At 36.3% G+C, this 25,010-nt stretch overlaps 1 protein-coding gene across 1 annotated transcript in view; it reads right to left on the reverse strand.

Moving 5' to 3' along the window:
- The window catches only part of LOC139728611 (uncharacterized), a 42,075-nt gene that overhangs the window by 6,534 nt on the left and 10,531 nt on the right, over window positions 1–25,010 (reverse strand). The window contains exons 5-23 of the mRNA XM_071639553.1: window positions 24,919–24,980; window positions 22,152–23,240; window positions 17,130–17,173; window positions 16,269–16,374; window positions 15,295–15,529; window positions 14,722–14,816; window positions 13,297–13,366; window positions 11,959–12,010; window positions 11,150–11,177; window positions 7,290–7,329; window positions 5,980–6,064; window positions 5,226–5,317; window positions 4,690–4,765; window positions 3,740–3,792; window positions 3,034–3,108; window positions 2,281–2,353; window positions 1,680–1,717; window positions 1,318–1,403; window positions 456–532 (exon numbers count right to left, since the gene is read on the reverse strand). Of these exons, the coding sequence (XP_071495654.1) occupies window positions 456–532; window positions 1,318–1,403; window positions 1,680–1,717; window positions 2,281–2,353; window positions 3,034–3,108; window positions 3,740–3,792; window positions 4,690–4,765; window positions 5,226–5,317; window positions 5,980–6,064; window positions 7,290–7,329; window positions 11,150–11,177; window positions 11,959–12,010; window positions 13,297–13,366; window positions 14,722–14,816; window positions 15,295–15,529; window positions 16,269–16,374; window positions 17,130–17,173; window positions 22,152–23,240; window positions 24,919–24,980 (2,476 nt within the window). The remainder of the gene's footprint in view (window positions 1–455; window positions 533–1,317; window positions 1,404–1,679; window positions 1,718–2,280; window positions 2,354–3,033; window positions 3,109–3,739; window positions 3,793–4,689; window positions 4,766–5,225; window positions 5,318–5,979; window positions 6,065–7,289; window positions 7,330–11,149; window positions 11,178–11,958; window positions 12,011–13,296; window positions 13,367–14,721; window positions 14,817–15,294; window positions 15,530–16,268; window positions 16,375–17,129; window positions 17,174–22,151; window positions 23,241–24,918; window positions 24,981–25,010) is intronic.

A 25,010-nucleotide genomic window follows, 5' to 3' on the forward strand; every position in this document is an offset into this window, starting at 1 on the left:
TAGCAATTCTTTCTCTTGGGCTGATTTGATCCCTTAGAGCCATTACTGCACCATATCTTAAACACTTCATAATTTGCACAACAATTGCCATACCCCTACTAGCCTACTACACAAGAAGGCAACCTACAGACTGCTAACAAAGACACTTAGGTGCCAATCTACACATATCACAACCAGTCATTACACAGACTGTCAAGTTTCAGGGTTTATTAGTACTCAATAGCTACTGGAAATAGACACAGTTGTGTTTGATTTCATATCTAAGTGTGTTGATTACATATATTACAATGCCTGTATAATATGCATGATTATGCAGTTTCAGACAGTGTGAACTCTACAATATATCACATTACAATGTCTGGACTGTAGGAAACTTTCATAATCAAATGCATGACTAATGGATCCTAGTGGCGTGGCTACCTGGACCAAACCAAGGACACACTGGTATTACTCACTTCTCCTGCTGATGGAAGGGTCAACTTCCACGTCTTGCTCGAAGGGGGTTCCACCGTTGACCGTCAGATCATAGATCCTGGCACGGATGTGATAAATTACAGACAATGTGAAATAAGGCACGGAAGCAGCTCTTGCAGAGTAATAAACAAAATCCATTTAATGAGTACCTACTTGTAATTCATGCAAAGTACCTCTGTGACCATAATCATGACATTCTTAGTTAGAAACTGATTGATGATCACGGATAAATAGAACGTCTACCAGAAAGGGCATTAAAGTCAGCTAAAGCACATGTATATACTTGCAAACCCTCCTCTGCCCCTCCCCTCTCACCCCTCCTCTACCCTCTAACCTAAAAAAAAAGGAAACAAAACCAAACAAAAACTAGCTACCGATATACCATCATAGTAACTTCCTACACAGCCAGTATCTCAGAAATCAAGGACATCCAATTCAACATACAATTGTATCCTCAATCAAAACCAAATGTGAGAATGTTACCAGGATTATGGAATTAAAAGGTTAATTATGCCTACATGTTTTTCATATTCATATTCTTTAGTATCACATTCATCTACGACCAGCATGATCTGAACTTCAACCATTCTCTCCAGTAGCATGGTAACACTTCTTGCCTGAGCTAATTTCAAAAGAAGAGAAAGCCTGCTGAACAAATATACACACATGAATCACGTAATGACAAAGAATGGAGAGTTCATGGCAAAACTTGATGTCAAAATAGGAGTTGCTCCAATTCTTTCAATGTTTTTCTTTGTGCTTTAACAATTTACTAGTCAAAAAGATAGTGAGAATGATAGACCTAAGATCACATCACAGTCCATATGATTAGGGTCTACTCACTTGTTCATGATGGGGGCACCTGTGGCTGCGTCATACAGAGGCTGGTACACCCAGCCACAGCTGAGCTCTCCTTTCTCACCAGTTTTCTGTGGAAGACAAAATTTGAAGTGTAATTACTCACTTAAAGGAATAAAACATATTTTGGCAAATATACCTACTGTATGTAAAATATTCAATTAAAAATGTAATGGTTCCTCTCACTCTAAATGTAAATATATGTACAGTAAGAGCGAATTGAGACAGAAAAAAAAATCTATGATACACATACATGTAATTGACATCCCTATTTTGATGCTTCTGCTTTATGACAATGAATTACAATGCTGATGTAAAATCAAATATATCAAAAATATTTCACTTACTGGTCTAACATAGGAAAGGCACAGCTCATACAGTAATCCTGCAGAAAGTAAAGAGAAATAAGACCAAAAGAATCATGAAATTTAAGAAAATCAGAGTTAAAACAAAGTACAACTGAATTCTGTGCTTTACAAAAACTGAAACATACTAAAAGCAAAAATATGTCTGGATTTGCCAAATAATTCATCAAGACATTTTCCTGCACATTCAGTTTCATCAATGAAAAGTGATTACTGGTATGTCAACTTTGCAGTAATGATTGTCTATCCATTAGAAAATAGTAATTTGCATATTTTCATCCCCAGCTATTGTCATAAATAGGTGTTTCAAGTTTCTTTTGTCAAAATAATTGTATGTAATGTGCGAACATTTCCAAGAAGACACCCAACAATAATAGCCACTGTGGACAAGTAAGAAATCCTCTAACATTCACAGGCATACCTGGAAAAAGAAAACAACCCAGAGATTATTACATTTCTACACATCTAAAGTACCGCATTTTTCTGGGATCCAACAGCTGCTGCTTCTAGTCCACTCAGTGGTGGCTTTAATACTTTAATATCCCACCATGTTAGATGACTCCACGAAATGATATTCATTTACCTGTGTTTTCCTCTGTATGAGAGGTTCGAATGAATGCATCTCCATCAAGAACACTGGGCAGAAGAGCTGTCACCTACAGAAAGAGGGGGGAAAAGTTTTCCTATGCTATCAAAATTGAATGTGATTATATAGAGCATTTGGCATGGCCTTAGTTGGGAATAATGATGTCCTCACAGTTCAAATTTATCTCAGGATTTTGCTTTCTACCCCCAGCTATATCTCCTTAGTTCTAGCTAAACAAAGTGATATGGACTCACTTTTGTTTTGAAATAGCTTTCCTCAATTCATACCAGCAAACTTTGAGTTGTCAGAAAATTCAAGGAAAGATGAGATTTCAGAATGATGGACTTTCTTCATGGGAGACATTCACTTTCATAAAATCAGATCCTTCTGGTAGGTGGACACAGTGCATTGACAAGACGCTATAATACTGATACCAACTACATCTTTTTTTTTCCTTCTGTTCTTTTTTTTTTAACATTCACTACTGTACTACCTGGAAGGTGGATTTTTAAATATTTTTCTTCTTATTCTTCTTCTTTTTTAAAACATTCAAGACTGGACTACCTGGAAGGTGACAAAAAAGTAGTATCTCAACATACAGACATATTATATCCTGCACATATTCATTATGTAAGAATGGTGAATTCATATGTTCCACATATACAGCACCATACTTGTCAGAACACCTTAAATGTGATGCACTTCCAATGCTCTCCAAGGGTAGTAGAGACAAGCTAAATATTCTCTCACCTTTGGAGAAAATCTCCACGTCTTGGGGTCATTTTTACTCCATGTTGCCTGCACTGTGTGGATGTTGCTCAGAATCTTGTGATGGTGAAACATGTTAGAAGGTCACAGAATTTATCTTTATGATCAAACACAAAGCCATACCAAGAACATACTTCAAACATATCAAAGCATATATGACAGTAGTACATTTATTTTTCTCCCCAAAAATATCAATGTACTACCTTGAATTTTTTAACACAACTTGTGGCACATACAAACTCGTTACACTTTAAAAGAAAGTACCCCCATATGGTCTACACTATTCTCATCTCAATATAGGTATAGAAGCAAAATTGAGAAAAATTGAAATGTTTCACAATGATTAACTTTATGACATACAACAGAAATACAGTCTTTCATTTTAACATACAAAAAAAATTAAAAGTCTTATTAACATGTGTGGCACTCATCGCAGCATATGAATTGCTCTTTGATTTGATTTGTGCTATTTTGAAGTCAATTACTATAATCATGCTGATGCAAACTTGCCACACTTAAATGGGCTGTCACCTTTGTAACGAATAAGCCAGCTGACAAACAGAGAGCTGCCTTGGCATACAAATCATACCATAACATACATAATCCCTAAGTTAACGCCCAAAGACTTCAAAAGCTGAGAAAAATGGAGAAGAACTGATACTACCAAGGCCACAAAGATAACAATTACCTTGTCTCCGTCAAAGAAACAGATGCGAACATGCCGACTCCTTATCTCTATACCTGAAAGAAGCAAAACCACATCACACAAAACAGCATATTTACAGAACTATAAAATACTAAACATACACTCCATACCTGAAGATCAAGAATGAGCTAAATTTTGATGAATAAAAAACCCTAAATATTTGTGCCCCTATGTCAATCAATAGATGAGACAAAATCATGTCGTTCACATTTCAAACCAACCTTAAATTGAATTGTTCATTCCTTTGCTTAATATCATTTAAAAAAAAGAAGAATTTTCCCTGCAGCATGCTAAGGAAGAAGCCCTTGATAATAACACCATTTCAAATTCAACCATCACATACATATGTCTATTCATTGAGATAGCTGCATTTATATAACGCCTGAAGAGATCCTTGTCATTTGATTGGTTGTTTGACATTGATTATTCGGCCCATTTCACTATGACGTCATCATCCCTGCAATTATGGTTCCATTTACCGTGCAATTTTGGATCCACACGATTTGCTCCATTGCACGCTCACTGAGAGCCCGGCATACTACGCGTATACGCTTGCGTTTTGCAGTGTATGTATGCGACAGCGCACTACATAGCATAAAGCGCCCAGTGAGCACTCTCGCGATCTCAGATTATCTCTGTTTCTAAATTAATAAAACATGAAAGGACAAGGATCGCTTCCAGGCATTATATAAAACAAATAATAAATGTTTTTCAGTCGTGCAATGGACAGAATATTTCATTCGGTGAAAGATGAAATTTTTGATCCATTCAACGAGGCGCAGCCGAGTTGAATGGATCATTTCATCTTTCACCTCATGAAATATTCTGTCCATTGCACTCATAAACATTCATTATTTGTATACTATTCAAAGAATAAGATAAGTGCCCCCATCCTAACAAAAACAAATGAATAAAGCTATGATATGGCTTACCAACTCCACACGGTGGGACGTTACGGACCATCAGAAGAGTAAGCAGCTTCTGCATTCGAACAGTCTTTGCTCGAATCTGTACAACAAATATGTCAGCCACACAGCACAGTTATCTATCTCAAACACACTTGTCAAAGGAGAACGCAAAAGTGAAGGATCTGTCAGATATTCTTCTCCTTCTCTTCCTCCTTTTTCTTTTTTCATTCTTCTTCCTCTTCTTCTTCTTACTACAACCACTACTACAATTACCATATCATTATACCTTAACGTAGTCATCAGCTTTACACCCCTGTAAGTATTCTTGTGTAAAGTCATGATAATGATGATTAACAATCATGACCTACTCTCATTGTCACTGAATAAGGTACTCAGCTACATACTTCCACATGTTGAAAGAAACACATCAAAAATTGATCCATAAAACGGGAAATCAGATAAAAAATGCTTAAAATAGATGGGAGTCATGAATTAGTAGGCAGTTTCAATTTCCTCAGAAAAAAAAAAATTACTACCATGGACACCATGATTTGACTTACTTGATTTTCATGAGGTGACCAGTTGAGATCCTTAAACCCCAGACAGGACTCTGCAAAGCGAGGCTTGAGGAAATTGCTCAGAGTGTAGGCATCTGGAAAATGAATCCAGGTACACACAAGAATGAGGCATGTAGTTGAGGAATGGGTTGGATTTAGCATACTTCCTCCAAGGGAAGGTAACTTAAGTTGAAACAATTTGAAGAAGTGTTGTATGTCAGCATACACTTATTTAAGCCATGTGGTACGTGTTTCAAATTACTTTACAGGACACCATCAAGAAAAGCCAATTTAATACTATGTGATATAAAGGCACTGTGACAATCAACATCTCCATGTCAACTGATATTGATTAAAGTTTAAGAAAATCTTGTCATATATTTCATAAAGTACTGTGCATACAATAAAATCATCAACTTTATTATTAAACACTGGACACTCTCAGTGATGTAGTGCATAAAAAGGCCTGATAAATTCACAATGGTGCAAAATGTTTATGAAGATTTTTCTCCTCATATTTCTGATTTTGAATTAACTTTGCTGTAACCCCGTCCTTGTCTCTGCCTTTAAAACATGATGTGAATATCACACATGTCTGCTATATGAGGCTGCCTGTTGATTAACCTCTTAAAGAGAAGGCACTCGTCTCTAAGTCACTTTTTGAGGGAGACTCATTCATTACATCAATAAGTGTTAATTGGCAACCAAATTTACACAATTAGATAGATGAAAAAGAAAATCAGGGACTGAACCTCACCAGACTTCAAGTGGCGGGCAGTTGTGGACGGCCTGAAGCCGGAGGGAATGGCACCCATGGCTGAAAGGACATCGGTCACTCCAGTCTACAAGGGAAAAAAAGAAATATTGCCAAAAAGAAAATACAAAGATAGAAGGGTCCTGAACAATACAAGAACAGTTGTCATTGTATGCCATTTTAATTGCTCAGAGTACCATCAAAAGCACTACGTTATGTTGTCTGCAGGAGATAACTTGCACTTAAAAAGAAGAAGAAGTGAAATGTGATTCCATCTTCAAGGTGACTTGGATACATGAATCCAGTTATCCCATTGGTTTGCACATTAAAACATCTTTAAACCCATGTCTTTTGTGAATAATTCCACAACTACAGCCTCACCCTCCTCAAAATGCACAATTGTTTTGTTATGATATTAAAACAAACTAAACTGTGATGAAAATATGATTTTTTTTTAAATTTAGCTTCAAACAAACTTGTGATTACTCATGAACTTGTCAATGAGAGCCTTGCAAGGCAGTGACACCATTAGCTCACCTAGTCAGTCCTTGTATGGGAAACCATGTAAAAATTATACCCTGACACTGTCAAGATATGTACAATCAATGGCATCAATGTCACGTTAAACAGACATGCTGAACCACCAAACTATCTCTTGTCCAAATCACTAAGACCCGTTTACAGTGCGGGGCTGGGCCGAGCCGCGGCCGAGCCCAGCCTCAATTGCGAGGCCGGGCCCCGCAATATTGTCCATTTACACTGCCGGGCTCGGCTGCACTTTTGATTCAAACCTTTCAATATTTTGTCGTAGTGGCGCTCTGCCTGTAAACAAACGCAATTTAGTATTGTCTGGTTTTCAGACCCTTTGCCAAATGAATTCCGTGGCGACGAAGTCGCCGTTCGGGCAAAGGCCTTTGCCGAAGGAAAAAATCCTTTGCAGGACAAAACCACCTTAAATATACTAGTTTTCGACGTTGAGGGGGTTAATAACCTAAACAGCGAAATAGTACAGGCAGAGGGTTTGGAAGCCAGACTAAAGTTGGCCGCGCATTTGGCCCAGTTTGCGTTTACACTGAGAAAAGGCCGGGCTCGGCCCCTCCAGAGCGTGGCCAAATGCGAGGCCAATTTTGGCCTCGCATTTGGCCTTTTGCGCGTTTACACTGAAATGAAGGTGGGCTCGGCCACGGCTGAGCCTCGCACTGTAAACGGGGTCTAAGAGCAAAAACATAAGGATGGGTGATCAAGTCTTTAATTCCTAGCAAGCCTGACACATCATCATTAGAATATTTACTCTGTTGTTACACTTTGCTTACCTCAGTCACAGCTTTCTTTAGACCTCTCCATAATTCTTTGCTGTATTGAGAAATACACATTGGAAGGAAATCAGGAGTCAAATCATACTTTCTACACAAACCTAATTTGATGACATAATGTCAGTGAGTCGATTGAAAATTGTATCAATCATGAAAATTTACTTGAACCCTTTGTCAGTGACATTTATAATACTTTGCCTCTACTTTTTACTTGCTCTTTCATACACAGTATTTATCACCTTGATGTCAAGACAGATGAACAAATTTCAAAGAACTCAACAATTCCATCACTGATATTTATACATGATACCCTTGTCTATCTCTGAACCAGGCAGCATACATTGTAAGATGTTCATTTTGTTTATGTGCCATGTCCAACCAAAGAAAGTTCTTAACTTCAAACAAGGAGACATAATGACAAAAGCATTTCACTAACACAGCTATAAACATTCTGGCTGTTAGTATGACGCACACAGATGTAATAACTAAAAAAACAACAACAATCAAACAAACAGTGATTCATGAATTAGTCACACAGCAAACATGACATTCAGATGATCTTGTGTAGAAGTGAGAATAGGGTAAAATGTATGTCAGTTTATTGGGCAACATCACTATCTCATTCAGTTCATTCATATAGTCTTAGCATTGATGGTCCTGTCTCTTTTATAGCACTCAACAGCATTCTATGGAGTGGATTTCTTGCAATATAAGTTGTATGTATGAATATGGGTCATTATTATTATGGCAATCAAGTTTTCTTTCTTCCTCTCCCACCTTCTCTCTCTCTCTCTCTCTCCCTCTCATTTGATAAATTTTGAAGTGCAATGTGCAACACTCATATAACAAATCTTAAAGGGACAGTACAGTATTGGTGGAGATGAAAATTGGGCTTTTAACTTTTTGCGAGATACCAAGAAAACACGTATGATAAAGTACAGAGCATACCATTTCAAAAGGAATTCAAAGTTTATTTGATGAAAATCGGGTTTGGCATGACTGAAACATCCAAAAACAAAGTAAAACAAAGCGATCGTAATAAAGTGTGGGTCCCACACTTTATAAGAATCACTCTTTTTTGGATATCTCAGCCATTTTAAAACCAATTTTTATCAAATAAACGTTGAATTCCTCGTAGAATTACATGCTCTTTCATATTTCATAAGAGGTTTCTCATTATCTCACCAAAAAAGTTAGAAACTTGAAATTAGGTCTCAACCAAAACTGTACGATCCCTTTAAAAATGATGTGCAGAAAAGAAGATAAATTTAGTTGGAAATGTTCTTAAACGAGTCTGCGATACAATGTATGTATCCACTTGCATCCAATTATACTTGAATGATTTGAATATATTTGTGGGAATTCTGTATTGCTTTAACTCAATGCATCTCTGTTTTTTTTTCACAATACATGCAATAGAGAGAATACCCACTACCCGTCAAGATCTTCAGATAATCCCAATCAAATTTCCGTTCTAAATATGATTTTTTTTTCTTCAAATATCTCCATGAATAGAATCTCTTCTTGAAATGTGTAATCATATTTGTTCATGGTTCATTATTTCTTAATAGTGTAGGACATACAGTCCTTTGTGATACATTTTCTCCAAAATTTCATCACAATCATTCCCATTTAGGTTATCCACCATCATGATTTTAGTGAATTTACTCCCTCACAGAGTGTTATTAACACTGCAGCGCAAACACACAGATTAGGTAAATAATATTACCTGTCTCTGATTAGCATTGACAGCAAAAAAAGAGAATCATAACATGATCATTGAGAAACACTGGCTAAAGCAAGTAGTTTTCACTCAATTATAGAGCTCTGCTCAATGGAAGAACCTACACACACATACAAACCCCCCTTCCCATAAAACAACAACAAAAACAACAACAACAACAACAATACAGAATCTAACTGGGCTAGACTTGACATAGAACCTCCCATTTGACCCTGAACATAACTGACTGATAGCAAATGTAGATTAGACAGTGTCTGTAAATAGTTTAGTAGCACATAATGTAAAAGCGGTAATTTTCACAATCAAATTTTCACACTTGGCCATTTATAGTAAACAATGCTTGCTTATAATTTTGACGATTAAAATAATAATTTTTGACAGTGTTTATGCATGTGCTATAATAGCTCTAAAAGACACACAAACTGTGCTCTATTTCTGCACCATTTTAGTGGAGTGTGAAATAATCCACACTGCCAAAATATTCCACACTCATAGTAGGTGGGCGAATTTTAGTCACAGTTACAGCTCTACAAAGAAGAGGGACCAGCCAATCTAGATTACTAGCATCAATATGACATTTGGACTGAATTGAGACTACAAATCTTGACTCAAATCACGACATTACCAGATATATTCTAAAAGGCGAGTGAGTAAAAGCATTTTATCAATTTTAGGCAAACAGGTTTTCCATTATTAAACGCCACAGTACATGCAGATTGTCTATCATTTTGGTGCATTTTTTTTTTTGCAACAAAAGACAAAAAAATAAATAAATAAAGATGATATACTGTCTATCAAATCTAAATCTCCACCTGTGCCCCTGTAGATTTTGATGAAGAATTGTGCGTTAAAATTTTGTACACATGAGTCATGCCCATGCAAGACAATTCAATGACCTTTTAGCACTGCAAGACCAAGAGCTAAAAAAAAAAAGGGGGGGGGGGTTGGTACACTATACCTAAAAGCTTGACTCTACCAACAATATAAATGAATTCCAAAGGGATCATAAACCAGTATTCCTATGATCTGAGTGTTGGGGAGGGGAGTGGGGAGGAATCCATACATGACATCTATGCACCTTGGTGGTAGCTACACAAAAGAAAATATATTTTCTCTCTTCCGTCTATCTAATGTCACTGGTAAGAAACTATTCATGAGCCATAAGGCATTTGATAACCCTACAAGTAATCAGCATGACCTGAATGGATTTCAGGAAAGCGATTGTAATAGACAGGGTTAGAATTAATTTGTGGGTCATTTATTCTGTCTTGCCATACATGAAGTAGGCAGGGCGAGTCAAAGAAGAATGGACTGATGGAGGGATTGATGGATGGGAAGGAGGGAGGAGGGGAAGGGAACGGACTTTGGACAATTTACACAGAATTCAGGGATTCATGTTGTGGTTTTCCCAAAGCATTTTGCAAGTCTTCAGCAAGCACAATGGTCATGCACATGATGCAATGGACATGTAGAAGATGCTGAAAAACATCGCTAAAAAAAAATCATAATACCTTTCACCTAATTCATCTTGAGGGCAGTCTTCTGAGAGAGGAGGCGGAGGATAAACATGTGACTTGGTAAGCATAATTCAATTTGTGTACACAGCATCAACCCATCTCCAAGCAGTCTCTCTTGCCTCTGTTTGCTAAAACCTCTTGATTGCTTTCTTGCATCGTTTCTTTTCTTCCATTTTATTTCACATAAAATGATGTGAGAATTTTTGCCTGTGTGAATGCAAGAGGCTTTCCATAGTTTTCACAGTGCATGGTATGTTCCATAAATTGTTCTGTTTAATTCTGGTTGGACCACCTTACAACCGGTTTTATTCTACTGTGATATCAATGTTTATTTTGATTGGGGTTCTGCCTCCTCTTTGTAGCATTCATTTTGGTCAAATTTGATGAACATTGAACATTTCTTGAACAGATCTCACAGATGCAAGATAGACTGCTTGAGAAATAGAAATAAAAAAAAAAACAATAACAACTTTCCATTGTTATGAATTGTTATGGACAAAGAAAATATGATGGGTAAAGTCACCACACCTAGTCTGGCAAAGGAGGAGAGAAAGCAAGGAGTGTTAATGCTACATCAATGCAAACTTGGCATAATGTACCTTCGGGGTGACAGTGTTGTAGCAGGCTCTGTAAGACCAAGAACAAAGTCCATGTTACATCTGATGACATTAATTTCATAAAATCATCTCATCCAACGATTTGCGTGACATAACCTGCAGTAAAATCTTGTTAAATCTGCAAGAATATTTGAATTATCATAATTTCTTGATGATGTGAGTGATCAATATCAGCTGTGAAATGTATAATTCCCTTCAAAATTCTCTAATATATCAGAGCAAGAGCTTGAGGGTGCAATGTACATCCATGATACAAAAAATTTTACATGTGATCACTAGAAATACATTGTATTAAATCGCACAAAATCAACTGATATGATATTACAAACAACTATCTCTGACCCACATATTTGTTGGTGTATACCATATTGACAATTACCAAACAAGGAATTCATTCTAAAGTCAGATCATTTTCGAGATGAACTGTTCTGATTTATTTCAGGGATTTTCAGTGCAATTGCTTCAAAATACAGAGCAACCATCCTCTGTGGATCAAAAAACAAATAACCAAACAAAACACAACAGACTGTTGAAAAGGGAAAACACAAAACAAAATGGAAAAATTATACATGTTAAGAAAGCTTTATCCAATTTTATAAAACTTTTTTTAAAGAATTTCAAAACAATATTTTTTTGTTATTATGGATAAAGAAAAATAAATAGTTCTGCACTTGCATCCCTGTCACTTTGACAGCAAAGTTTCCTTTTGACAATAGCCTTAAAAATAATTTCACCCTAAATCTAATCAGTAAATCGCCCTACTATACTACATACGCATTTACTTCACATACCCTCAGCCTCTGGTGACTGTACATCTCTGTAGTCATTGTGTTCTTTCTTGAGCTGCAATCATGTATAACATGAAATATGAACAATTATGATCAAAATCTTCAAGTTGTCACAGATTGAATTGATTCAAGATGATTCTTTACCTTCTTCAGGTGATATTCAAGTCCCTGATTTAATATCAGCTCTCACAAAGACTTATAGCAAGTAGAAGTGAAACAATGCACTCTACGACCAGGAACTTTAAGAATCAATCAAGGAACAAAGACAGCACTTCTGCAACACATGCATTTTGTGATCATATTAGAAAACTATACATCACAATCCTATATGACTTCACTGCATAATGTGAAACGGCCAACATTTGTGATAAATTTGCATCCATAATATCATATCCAGCACCCTTTCCAAAATCTTGCGACACAACATACAAATTTGTAGAGAATCATTGTTAGTCTAAATCTCACTACATAGCAAAGTTATGGAGCAATTAACAAGTGGACTGATACTGGTATTACCTTCCCCTGACCATATTTTTCACACAAAGAATTACATTCTTCTCACATAACACATAAAAGCAAAGCACATGGATAGGGGCACATATAAAATCATTTGATTAAAAAGCTAATATTTCATTGTCTTGTTTTTCTTTAGGTGGCACCATGTGCCGTGTTGATACCATTTTTCAACCTTTGCTTGCCACCTGGGGCAGACCAAGAGAAACCAGCACCTCCCATTCATTTTCCTACGTGTATTTGCAGCAGATAACTTCACACGAATCTGCACCCTGCTCTTTACGAGGAGCATTTTAGGTACACGAGTTGTGAGTCTTTCACACAGGTGACCTCCATCTTATGTCCTATCCAAGGATCAAAGTGCTTTTCCTGTTATATTTCCTGTTATGAATATTAGAATAAAACCTTAGATCTTGGAAGAGGTTCATCTGATTGGTAATTCTCTAGTTAAGGCAAAATTTCATTTGTTCACAACCAGAGAAAACTATTTACCTTGAGTGAGCTTTCGCCTACTGTCTGTAGGCTTCTTCAGACTGGCGTTGACTCGCCGTACATGGGGTGTCGGCAGTCTTATAGTCCGAGAGAGTCAACGCCAGTCTGAAGAAGCCTACAGACAGTAAGCGAAAGCTCACACAAGGTAAATAGTTTTTTCTGGTTGTGAACAAATGAAATTTCGCCTTAACTAGAATAAAACCTGTTTGTAAAGGCAGGCTAATTGGATGTTATATGTCACAAACCTACTAAAGCAATGGAGCATGACAAAGCAATGCATTTGATACACCAGCACTGAGAGCTACATGCACACCAGTGAATAAACATGGGACGTACCTTGAGGTATGTGCTTGGAACAAGTCCCTTGTTTCCTTCCTCATCTTCAGCCATCCACCAGCCGTCTTCCCTGAGGAAAGACAACAATAACTAGAGCCTTACAATTTCTGCTTGCACTCAAAGAAAATGATGAAAAGGAAATTCAGGATTTACTCACGGAGACCAGCATAGCCACCCCTGAAGCTGGAATGAACAACATTTATCTTCCTGTTTAACGCAAGCAGATATCTACACGATAACTCCAAAGTGTACTGCTGAATCTTGAGAAGGTGTTTGTTTGCAATATCAGTACTTTGGCCCTTCAGAGTCCAAGCCCATGACTCAAGTGAGTTAAATGTGGGAATGGTTACATGAAACTATTTCTGAGTAGAGAGCAATGTCACATTACCAGGTAGTCATAATAAAATCACAATACATTATATAGTTTAAGTTTTTTGTTCATATTTTTCAAAAGCTGAGAAGAAAAGTGCATTGAGAAGTCAAACTGGACGCTGCTGAAACTTACCATTTATATAAATGCACATGTGAAATATCAATAATAAAAAGATGTGATCACTTCTAGAATTGAATCCAAGGCATTTCCTAGAATTGACCCCATCACATCTATATAATTATGTGGCTACTTGAATCCATGTCAATGCATGTGATGGTTAGTAGGCAGGCCTTCTTGAGATTCTTTCAATGACAGACCCTTTCCATTATATTTTGCCACAAAGGTAAAATTTCAACAACTCTTTCAACCTACACTTCTACAATATTATAAGGATATAAAAGGATTGCATCTGCTGACGGAAGAGATGCTTAACTTTTGTTGCACTTCCGATTTTCTGCAGATGAAAGAAAGCATTTCTATACTCCTAGGACCAATCCAGAAGTTTCCAGCTACTGACAGAAGCACCATTAATTCCATCTCACCTCTCTGCATGCATACACTGATACCCATTCAATGACTGGTTAATTTTCAATGGGTGCATACAGTTGTACCCTTTGACATTCTTTGGTCTAAAATCTCCTTCTCTCTGTACATCTTTACATATGCATATAACGGTTCCCTTCAAAATGGTCATGATAGACTTCTGATAAAACCACGACTAAAGATATCAATCCCCTCCCCCACCAACACTACATAACTCCTAATATTCAAGAGTGATTTAACTGGAAAATCAACCATGAAAACTTCTCCATCCAAACAAAGATTAATTTGTGTGTATGTGCTGTCCAGCAGAGAGGCACAAGCTTTGACTGCAGTACCGATGCTGCTGTGGGTGAGTTGGATATTTCCGTTTTCGTACTTGTTATTTTCAAGAGGCTTTGTCGCCTTTTGATCCAAAAGACAGGTGGTGAAATTCATCTCTGCACACAATAGAATTCTCTAGGTTGAATCACAGGTCGGCTAATGGACAGGCCAACTGACCAGATACGAACCTCTCACTGAGAATGGTCAATACAGCTCCCCGACGGAAGCTGAGGTCATCCTCTTCCTCCCCATCAAAGTCACAGACTGCTTCAAACAAGTTTTCCTTTGGAGTGATGAAATATTAAAAACTGATGATGTGACAAATCTACCTTAGTTCCTTGGGAAAACATAGACCCATTTATATTGCCAATACAAAATTGACTTTTTTCTTTCCACGAGACAAAATAACATCTTATTCAGAGGTAGCTTCTACTAAACAATAAAGTTAAGTTGTGGTTGCTGTACACAAATTGTTGACCCATTCTACCAAATCATTGATATGCAGCATTATCAGCAAATGCAAGAGAGGCATATGACAGCCAGAGGGTTTAGCAAACATATCAAGTTCTCCACTCCTGCCACATGCAGTTACTCTAACTGCTTCATTGCATGTACAATTGGTATAGTGAATACTTTTTCCATTACAGTGAATCAATCCTGTCCAATAAAACCAGTATATGGCAAACTAAGACAAGGGAGAAAAGGAACACTGATTACATACTAACAGAAAACAATGACATGCTAATAGCCATGCTACAAACCCCTTCATTTGGTGGATTGAGTGTTTCAGATTCTTCAGACTCTGCTTCAAATTCTTCCTCTTCCAGCTCCTCCTCCTCTTCCTCCTCCTCATCTTCTTCCTCATCCTCTTCCTCATCTTCATCTTCTCCATCATCATCCTCTTCATCTTCTTCTTCTTCTTCTTCTTCTTCACTCTCTTCTTTTTGTGGCATCGCCTTCCTCTTTGCCACAGGTACTTCCTCTTCAGACTCTTCTCTAGAATGACATTAAATGAAATCACATCTAAAATTCTCCATTTTACAATAAGATAGTAACCATCTATTAATAATACAGCTATCAAAAGTCAAGTAGCCTTTTGTGTTGGACAAATACAAGTGTCTTGTGAAACATATGTCTAACTCACAATGGGTTACCATTACTGATTGCACAAATGCATTTGGATGTTCAAGCTAAAAGCGTTTTCTCTTCCCATGGAGCTATGAACCAAGCACAAGGGTTATACAAACATTAGAAATTCCCCAATGTTGTGGATTCACATTTTTGCATTTGAAGTGCAGGGGATCAACATTTGTAAGGCAATTAGACATGTTATGAGCGTCATGACAAATTGCTGTATTGTTTTGAACTATTGACATGCTTTACAAGGTATCATACTTTGACCATAGTGACAGGTTACTTCTGTATATGGCATACAATTTGTGAGTGTAATAAAATGTACTTCGCAAATTGAGACTTGTAAAATTTGCAAGTGATTGATTTTGTGATCATGAACCACCATGATGGAATGAGAAACAAGCATTATTTGTTGTCAAGAAACGTTAAGTGCTCCCCCACCATGATAATGATGTACAGTCTATCTGCGTTGCGGGAGACAATTAATTTACAAGTCCAAATTTTCTGAAAATAAGAAAAAGATGGCATACATGTCTACAGCATTTGCAGGTGGCGAAAACTAAAGTAAATGAAAAATGTCAATAAACCAACATGTACATACTCTTCATCATCTTCATCTTCCTCCTCTTCTCCTTCCTCCTCCTCCTCTTCTTCTTCTTCTTCCTCCTCCATTTCTTCTTCTTCTTTTACTTGTTTCTTTTTAGCATCTGTGACAAACAAAATGCAATCATTATTATTATTATTATTATTATTATTATTATTATTATCATCATTATTATTATTATTACTATCATTATTATAATTATCATTATCATTATCATTATTGTTATCATTATTATTATCATTATTACTATTATCATTATCATTATTATTATCATCATTATTATTATATTACTTTCAAGAAGCAATGACAACCCCTAAGCAAGATATGCAGATGCAATACGATAATGTTTTCTCTCATTGACCAGAAAAGAAATACAGGCCACAATGATACAACAGCATAACACTAAAGTCTGACTTCTTTTCAGTCAATCAAACCCAATTCTACAATCTGCTTCATAGTAACATTACCACAAGCAACATACTTTTTCCATCAAAGCAATAAAATAATGCAATAAGAATAGATGTGTCAAGTGTAAACATCTGAAAGAGCAGGTTGTTTGCCCAGCATGGTGTAACCTCCTGTACATGATGAATTAAAAATTGATATCTAAAATAAGTGGTAGAAGAAATTTGACGAAGTAAATGATGTGGATGACAAACATAAAATGTTGATACCATAGTATTGCAATATCAGGAAATTGTGCTGGGACACTTTTTTCTGCAAAGTAAATCACAAATTCTAATGTGCATTAGGAAGGAATCCCCACATTGTAATCTATGATGTAAACTAAAGATTGCAGCTCTGTAACAGAGGGTAAATTGTTCAGTATAGGATTATGTTCTAGCTACTGTTTCTTACCTTTGCTTTTCTTCGCATCTTTTTCATTTTCCTTTTTGAATTGTCTGCAACATGAGTGAGATTATAGCCTTCATAAAATGCATTTTGTCAAAAGGTCTTATGCAAAATATTCAACCAATTAGCACTCTGCAAATAATATCAAAACTATGCATTTTCTAATAACATTGTGTAATTCTTGCTGAGATACCACAGAAGAGATGTTTACTTATTTGAGCAACATAATATTACTACTTTTTGTTTTTACTTGAGCTAAGCATTAGTAAAATTTATATCATTCATATTTCATTTCCTCTGCAATGTTCATGATCAAATTGAAAAATTGGTGATCGTTTGGATAAAGATATCCTCACAAAATTCATATTACATATCCTTTATACTTTATGTTTACCAAGTTTTAGCTTCACAGCAATTGGCTGTGTGATTAATTGTAGGTGTATGGTATATGTTGTCAATTTAATTTCAACTAAATCTAGTACTGTACTACTTTAGAGCTGTAAAAAAAAAAAAAAAAAATGTATGGACATACTATTCCATCTCCATAACTAAAATGATTAAAGCCCTAACCACAAAATCTCTTTAGTATACTCTAATGTAAGCTTAGAATTAAAATTGTGATAAAAATCTATTGAAAATCAAGTTGAAAGCAAGTTAGATGGGTGGAACATTAGCATACATACATTCATTTAGTAATTGAAAATGAATAATGACAGAAAAGAAACAAAGAAAGAGGTTAGCATTTTATTATGAGCTGTCAGCCCACATAATCACACAAATTATGATTGAAAGTCAACAAACATAGATTCACGGAAAGACAGCAAGAGATTAAATCACAGCTTTGAAATGTTAATACACAGCAACAGTTAAGTACACAAGTATCAAAAAGGCATATGAAGTTCGCTCAAGATAGCACAGATAATCATGTCCAAAGAGCATAGATTTTTTAAAGGAGGAATTGCCTATAGATGAAGACTTGCTTGAAGCAGGCAGTTGTAAGTTGCCAATTTTGTACTGACTGGTGGTAGTAAGAAGAAGAGGAGTCACAAAATCTATTCAAATGTCGTACAACTGTTCAGCCCAAAGCCCTCTTTATCTGTTTTCTGAGCTTTTCTAAACAAGCATTTTGAACAGTACTTTCCAATATCTAGACAATTTTGTCATATGTTTTAAAGGGACTGGGGCAACCTCCCTCATATCTTGATCCAAAAGGTTTATGAAAAGATTTCCTGCTACCAAGTTATTTGTCTGGCAAACCTTTTTTTTCTGTGACATTTCTATTTCCTCACCTGATTCCCTTCAAATAATTCATCAACCGCAAAATTAACCTATAAGATATCACTTTTCTTTGTTCAAAATAATTGGGATTGTGCCCAACTACTAAATTCAATCATATTAAATGGTTTTGGGAAGGTCCTCTGCAAAACTGTAAGTTCTGCTGTTCATATGATCACACTCTACATGAATTCTTTTCATTCATAGATTTTGACCTATAGTTTACCTTTTTCCATAAATTTTCATTAGTCTGACTAAATTATACCAAATGAACAGTCATAGAAATACATTCATGTTTACACTATGCTATAAAAAGGGGCAATGAAATGGCAAAGACCTTTCTTGTCTACCTATTAAACTTAAAATAATGGTGGTTGCTTCCAGTCATTCCTTTGACAAATATCACAGACACTCAAGAGAGGAAGATGGCTGTGCTCTTCCAGCAATGCACGCCCATTCAAGGGTTCATTTCAAACATAGGTTTGCAATTATTGTAAGTTGTGCTATGTGTAGTTACAACAGTCATGAGCCAGAGAGAACCAAACAGCTATGAACTCTGAAGCCGTTGCTGTGGTAACCAACCAATTGTTGAAACTTACAATGATTGCAAACATCTTTATTTAATGGGGCCCCTGGAAATAGAGGTGCAAGCACAGCAGGGAAATAGACTAGAATAAAAAAGAAATAAGAATTCGAAAAAAAGCAACAATCAACATACTTCATCAGCACGTTAGAAGTAACCAAAAAAAAAAAAAAAAAGCAAAGAGACAGTTATTTTTAGTAGCAGGGCTGGTCTAAAATGTGTTTAGATGAGAGAGGGTTGACTGACTTTGTAGTGCAATAGCAGACATCACACCATAGCAACAACGGTACAGTGTAACTTGTAACATACGACAAAAAAAAAAACCAAATCTGAAAATATATATACCGACACACACAAGAGTAACAGAGGAGGCACAAGAATTAATTTCCCTTTTCACTTGGAGGTATATACTCTGGACTGTGAGCAAAACTTATGCAATAAATCTCTTTGTATGGCCACAAGACAAATGCGGAATATTGTAATAGCATTATGCATAACTTCTCTTGTAAAAAGTTTCTTCTGTAAGCTATTTTGTGCATCACTACAACACAAAACATAAGATTATAGGAAGAAATGATAGTACACACTCTTCAAATTCTTATTGAAAGGCTGCATTCAAGGATGTTTATTGTTTGAAGAGGATATATTCTATAAGCAAGACTAAAAATTGACATTTCCATCATCTAGCTTTTGATACACACAGAATTAAGAGAGAGCTACAATTGTGTATATATATATAAACTCATTGAATGCAGAGGAAGTAATTTGTTCAATCATCAAGACAATCATCTACATGATTTCATAAAAGCAAAGATAAGGGTTTTTTCCTCCTTGAACAGTCATAAAATCGACGATCAATCAGGTACATATTTTAAATGAAAACCTTTTTGAAGGAGAAGTGATGAAAAGTGCAAGTCATAAGGCCCTGCATAAAGCACATATCAACTGCTGCAATCTTATGAAGCATTACACCATGATAGACTATGCAAGTCTTATGTATGAAATGTGCGCAAGCACCAAGCTGCATAGGTAACAGTATTGATGATTACGAGATATGTGCATTTTTGGGACTTTGAGCTCAAACCTGTCAACCTCCTTTTCACTTTCGTTGAAAGATGCCAAAACCAGACATGTTGCATTGTGTTAGTGGAGAAAACAAGAAACATGACACAAATGTACAAATATGACATGACAAACAATTAACAATGTACACATAAAAATGCATAGGATCTGCAAACAGCACTTTGAACATCAATAATGCAGTGCTTCAAAACATACAAGTGTTGTACACATGCTTGATTTTTTTTTTTTTTTTTTTTTTTTTTTGCAGTTAGACCATGTGCACTTTCATGTTAATATGTTAAAAATTTTGACTGATTTCAGCAAGTTTGAAATACACAAAATTACTAAAGGTCTGGAACCGCCGTCACGTACAGTTGTAATTATGCCATAGACCCTTTTGCAACCCCATACAAAAGCCCACTTGAAATACATTATCTGCTATCTGTTGCTTACTACACCAAACAGGCAAGTGTAATAGGCATGTTCCATTCATATGTCTTTAGACTTTTATGGACATACACACAAGACATAAAATCACCCACAAACACACAAACATGTATTAGTGTAGTTTGTGTTGACAATACATGACATTACCATACTCAATTAATGACACATTTGTGATATTGTGAGACTGCACTCTGTAAAATAGACAGAAAGAATACCATTCACCATTCACATATGAATTAAACATGTATTGTAAAACATCTTGACAAGTGTGAATAACACGGACCACAGGGCTAAGGGAGACTTGTTTATAAATCTGTTTTGCTTTAAAACACATGGCAATGACATATCTATGTCTCTTGATTTCTGCGAAGAAAAGAACTAAGAATATAATGAATGGCATTTGCAGGCTCTATTGAAGCTGTCTATCATCTCTTTGTGCGTACAATAATACTTATTTATCCTAAATTTTTGGGACCACTGTATAGAGAATAGTATATCATTGGCCATACACATGATCAAACAGCAGGCATAGAGCAGCTAAATTATCATGAACACACGTATGGTGGTTGTGACTGGGTGCATGGGCTTGCAGCAATTTATCACCCTACGTTACATCAATTGTATCAAGTGGTGTATCATCACAGATCATCAACCCAGCAAAAGATTACACAATGCTATCCTTTTGTGGAGTCAGTAGGAATTTTTCAGATGAAAATAGTGATAATTATGTTTGTGCTCCCAACATTACATTGAACCAGTCTAAAACCAACTTAAAAACGATCATGAAGATCAAATCTTCTCTTTTAAATAAGGCTATCCTTACTTTAAAAAATCAAATCTATCTATAAAGGATTTTTCAAGACTGGTTTTTAAACTCCAGCTGAGCCATGGGAAGAAGCAACATACATGTATTTGTACATCCTGTAACTGCATGTGCATGAGGTAGGTCTCTCTTACAGAGAATAACATATATATGCAATATTAAACATGACTACTGAAAAACCAGACATTGCTGTCGCGAGAGCCAAGATTCATATTTCTAAATGCACCACAACAAAAAAAAAAAAAATTTTGTCTATAAATACACTATCTGCATTGAATGCCAGCGGCAATCAGCGAAAAATCCACATTGCAAAAAAGCCCAAAGGCCCAAAAAATTTAATGCCAAGAAAATGTCTTGCTTTACAGTAATGGAATTCTTCTCATGTTGCTTTCTGCAGCAGTTTTGATACATTAATATGCAAAACATTTACAGATATCATCTCCTTACATCCACTACAACACATAAACAAGCAACACAGTGCATTGATTGCTTGAAAGAAGAATAAAAAGTGAATGCATTACCAGTTGTAGACATATACACCACATCACATAAATGTGAATTGTCACTCATATTGCCACAACATAGGCAATTAGAAACAACAACAACACACTAAAAAACAAACAAGTTTCAAGATGACATCTCATAAGAAAATGGTTAATTCAAGAGAAGATGTGGTAGTCAGTAGATTGTGAAAGGTAGAATGGGTGCTGAGTCACATGTCATTGCTATTTGCAGGAGATGAGATGCACACAAGAAGTCATGGTATTAGAGACAGTATAGCAAACCAGAGGACACCATTACCAGATGACAAGGTATTTCAAGAGAACAAAAGAATCACCTTTGAGGCGACTTCTCCCTCCGAAAGAGACTCCATTTTCTTTTCTTGTCCGCTTTCTCTTCTTTCACAACTGGAGCAGTTGCTGCCTGTTTAGCTTCTTTTTCATCATTTTCTTCATCCTCCTCTTCTTCCTCCTCCTCTTCCTCTTCCTCTTCTTCTTCTTCTTCCTCTTCTTCATTTCTCCTGTCTTCAGCCTTCATATCTTCTTCTTCTCTTTCTCCTTCCTCTTCTTCATCTTCTTCATCTTCTTCATCTTCTTCATCTTCTTGTTCTTCTTCTTCATCCTCTTCCTCTTCGTCATCTTCCTCCTGGCGACTGTCATTGGCGTTCTTTTTCTTAGCTGACTTATCCTTACTCTTCTCATCTGTCTTTGGTTTCTTGGAGTCACGGCTGAAGAGTTTAGCCCCAAAGCCTCTTTTGCTGGGTGACTCCGGCCGCTGCTCCTCCTCATCTTCTTTCTTGTCCTTTTTGTCTTCTCCATCTGCATCCTTCTTGCCCTTCCCACTCTTTGCAGCTTTCTCCAGGGCTTCTTTTTCTTTTTTCTTCCTCTTTTCTTCTTTCTCCTTTTCCTTCTGCTCCTTTTTCTCCTTCTCCTTCCTCTCCTTCTCAAGTTTCTCCTTCTCCTTCTTTTCCTTCTTCTCCTGCTCCTTTTTCTCTTTCTCTTTCTCCTTATCGGTCTTTTCCTTCTCCTTCTCAGTCTTTTCTTTCTCCTTATCATTCTTGTCCTTCCCCTTGTTCTTCTTTCCTTTGTCAGTATCCTCTTCCGACTTCTCAGATTTTCCTGCCGCTTTTGTTGGACTCTTAGATCGACGAAAGAGCCCCATGCGACCAAATTTTGATTTTGTTTGAGGACTCTTGTCTCCGTTTTCATCCTCATCTTCGTCTTCATTGTCTTCACTTACATTCTGTACACTGTCATCAGCTCCTCCTGCATTATCTTCATCTTGATTTCCATCTTCACAGTCTTCATCATCATCATCATCATCATCGGTGTCGTCATCCTCGTCATCATCATCATCATCATCAAACTCTTCCACCACAGTTTTACTGGCCTGCTGCTTGCTAGGAAGGCCATCACTGGTGAATTTCCTATTTTTGGTAAATTGCAATGTTCATCGTTGGTTAAATTCTTCAAAAAAAGTTCCACATTTTATAAGAATCTTTTTTTCTTTCCCCTTGGCTCAGGACAGAAAATATTTCACTTGCCCACTATATACGCACAGAGCTTGTTCATCTGCGAGTAATGTTCTGTATATAGCTCATTACTTACTAGTGACATGCTTCTATTAATTTAAGCTATACATTTGTTTAAGGCATCAATGATTAATCGCCATTCAGCATGGATCACCTACACAGGGAAAATGTCCTAAAAATAATGCCGTTGCAAAGCAAACACTTGTCAAACTTTGAAAAGTGTTCTACAGCATTACAGGATGCAGACAGCACATTTTCAATACTAACAGGATAGGTCAAAATTCTCTCTCTCTCTCTCTCTCTCTCTCTCTCTCTCTCTCTCTCTTACATTTTCAATGAGTGCATTGAGGGAACAAAAGAAAAAGTTCATATTATATAGAACATAGAACAGCAGTGTTCTTGGCCATTCTTGGCCAGAGACAATGCAAGCATACATCTTTGTTGGCTGATCCTCAACAAATTACATAATTGATAACTAGGTATCTTACCGTCATTTTGTAGCCGGCCTACATATTCAAGCATTTGCACAAACCACACCATCATTGCAGTATCTAAAACATGCATTACAACGGCAGTAATGCTCTATTGTTAGCTGCATACCATGCAAACAATGTACATTAAATGCAGTGAAACTTGAATTTCCATGCTATGTGGGCACTCTGCATACAAGTTGTGAAACAAATCAGGAAACTCAATGATACAAAATTAATTCCAGACGTTTGCAAGAACCCACTCTCTTATGACACAGGATGTATGAACATATAGTTTATACTACTTTGTTATGTAAAATTTATATTACTTTGTTACGTAAAATTTCTGGTCAGATGTAACTTTGCGAAAAATTTCCACGGGATAAATTTTCACATCCAAATCGTCATAATTGTAAATTGTTTTAAAGTGTCTCTCACTCATTTGTCTATTATTCTTTACACAACATAAAACAATTTAAATCATATGCATTTCATTTCAATCATGCTTAAATGTAACACACCTTTCTTGAAAAAAAAAAGAGTAAAGTACACAATTTGGTCAAATATCTCTGCTAACAAAGTACACTTGCATGTACGAAACAAAGACAATAACATTTTGTGGTCTCCATTTTAACAGGTGGACTACACAAACTTTTCGCTATTATCAACTCTTTGTGTGCCAGTTTTGCATGTCCAACTCAGTCGATGGCTTGCCAACTACGCATATTTTAACTCAAACACAAAACTATGCACAACCTGATTTGTTTTGAATGCTAGCCATTCACAAAATTTTTAAAAAGTCATATCTTTGTCATAAGATTTACACTACAGGACGGCTTACAATTTTCTCTAAAATTTTGTTGGATTGAATTTCTGGCATAAACTATTCTATAAAAAGTTACATGGCTTTGAAAAACAGAATGTTTTCCAAATGTGCTCATGCATTGCGGTCTCAGAATAATGTGGCACACATGGGGTTTACACCATGGTACACGAAGAGTTGAGACATAACTTGCTTGGAATTTTGCAGTACCGTTAGTGCAATACTGAAAGTGACAGTGAGAGCTTTAAAAAAAAAAGAAAAAAGGATGAAATATGCTCACCTAAAATATGACTCCTCAACTTCATCTGGCTCCAGCTTGTCACCCACTTTCTCTAGTCGTACCTGCAGTGGATGCCAAGGCATTTTTCATCT

The sequence above is a fragment of the Diadema antillarum genome, unplaced genomic scaffold, assembly GCF_040938485.1.
Source record: "Diadema antillarum isolate AM-2024a unplaced genomic scaffold, OU_Dant_1.0 seq00000187_RagTag, whole genome shotgun sequence".
Classification (NCBI taxonomy): domain Eukaryota; kingdom Metazoa; phylum Echinodermata; class Echinoidea; order Diadematoida; family Diadematidae; genus Diadema; species Diadema antillarum.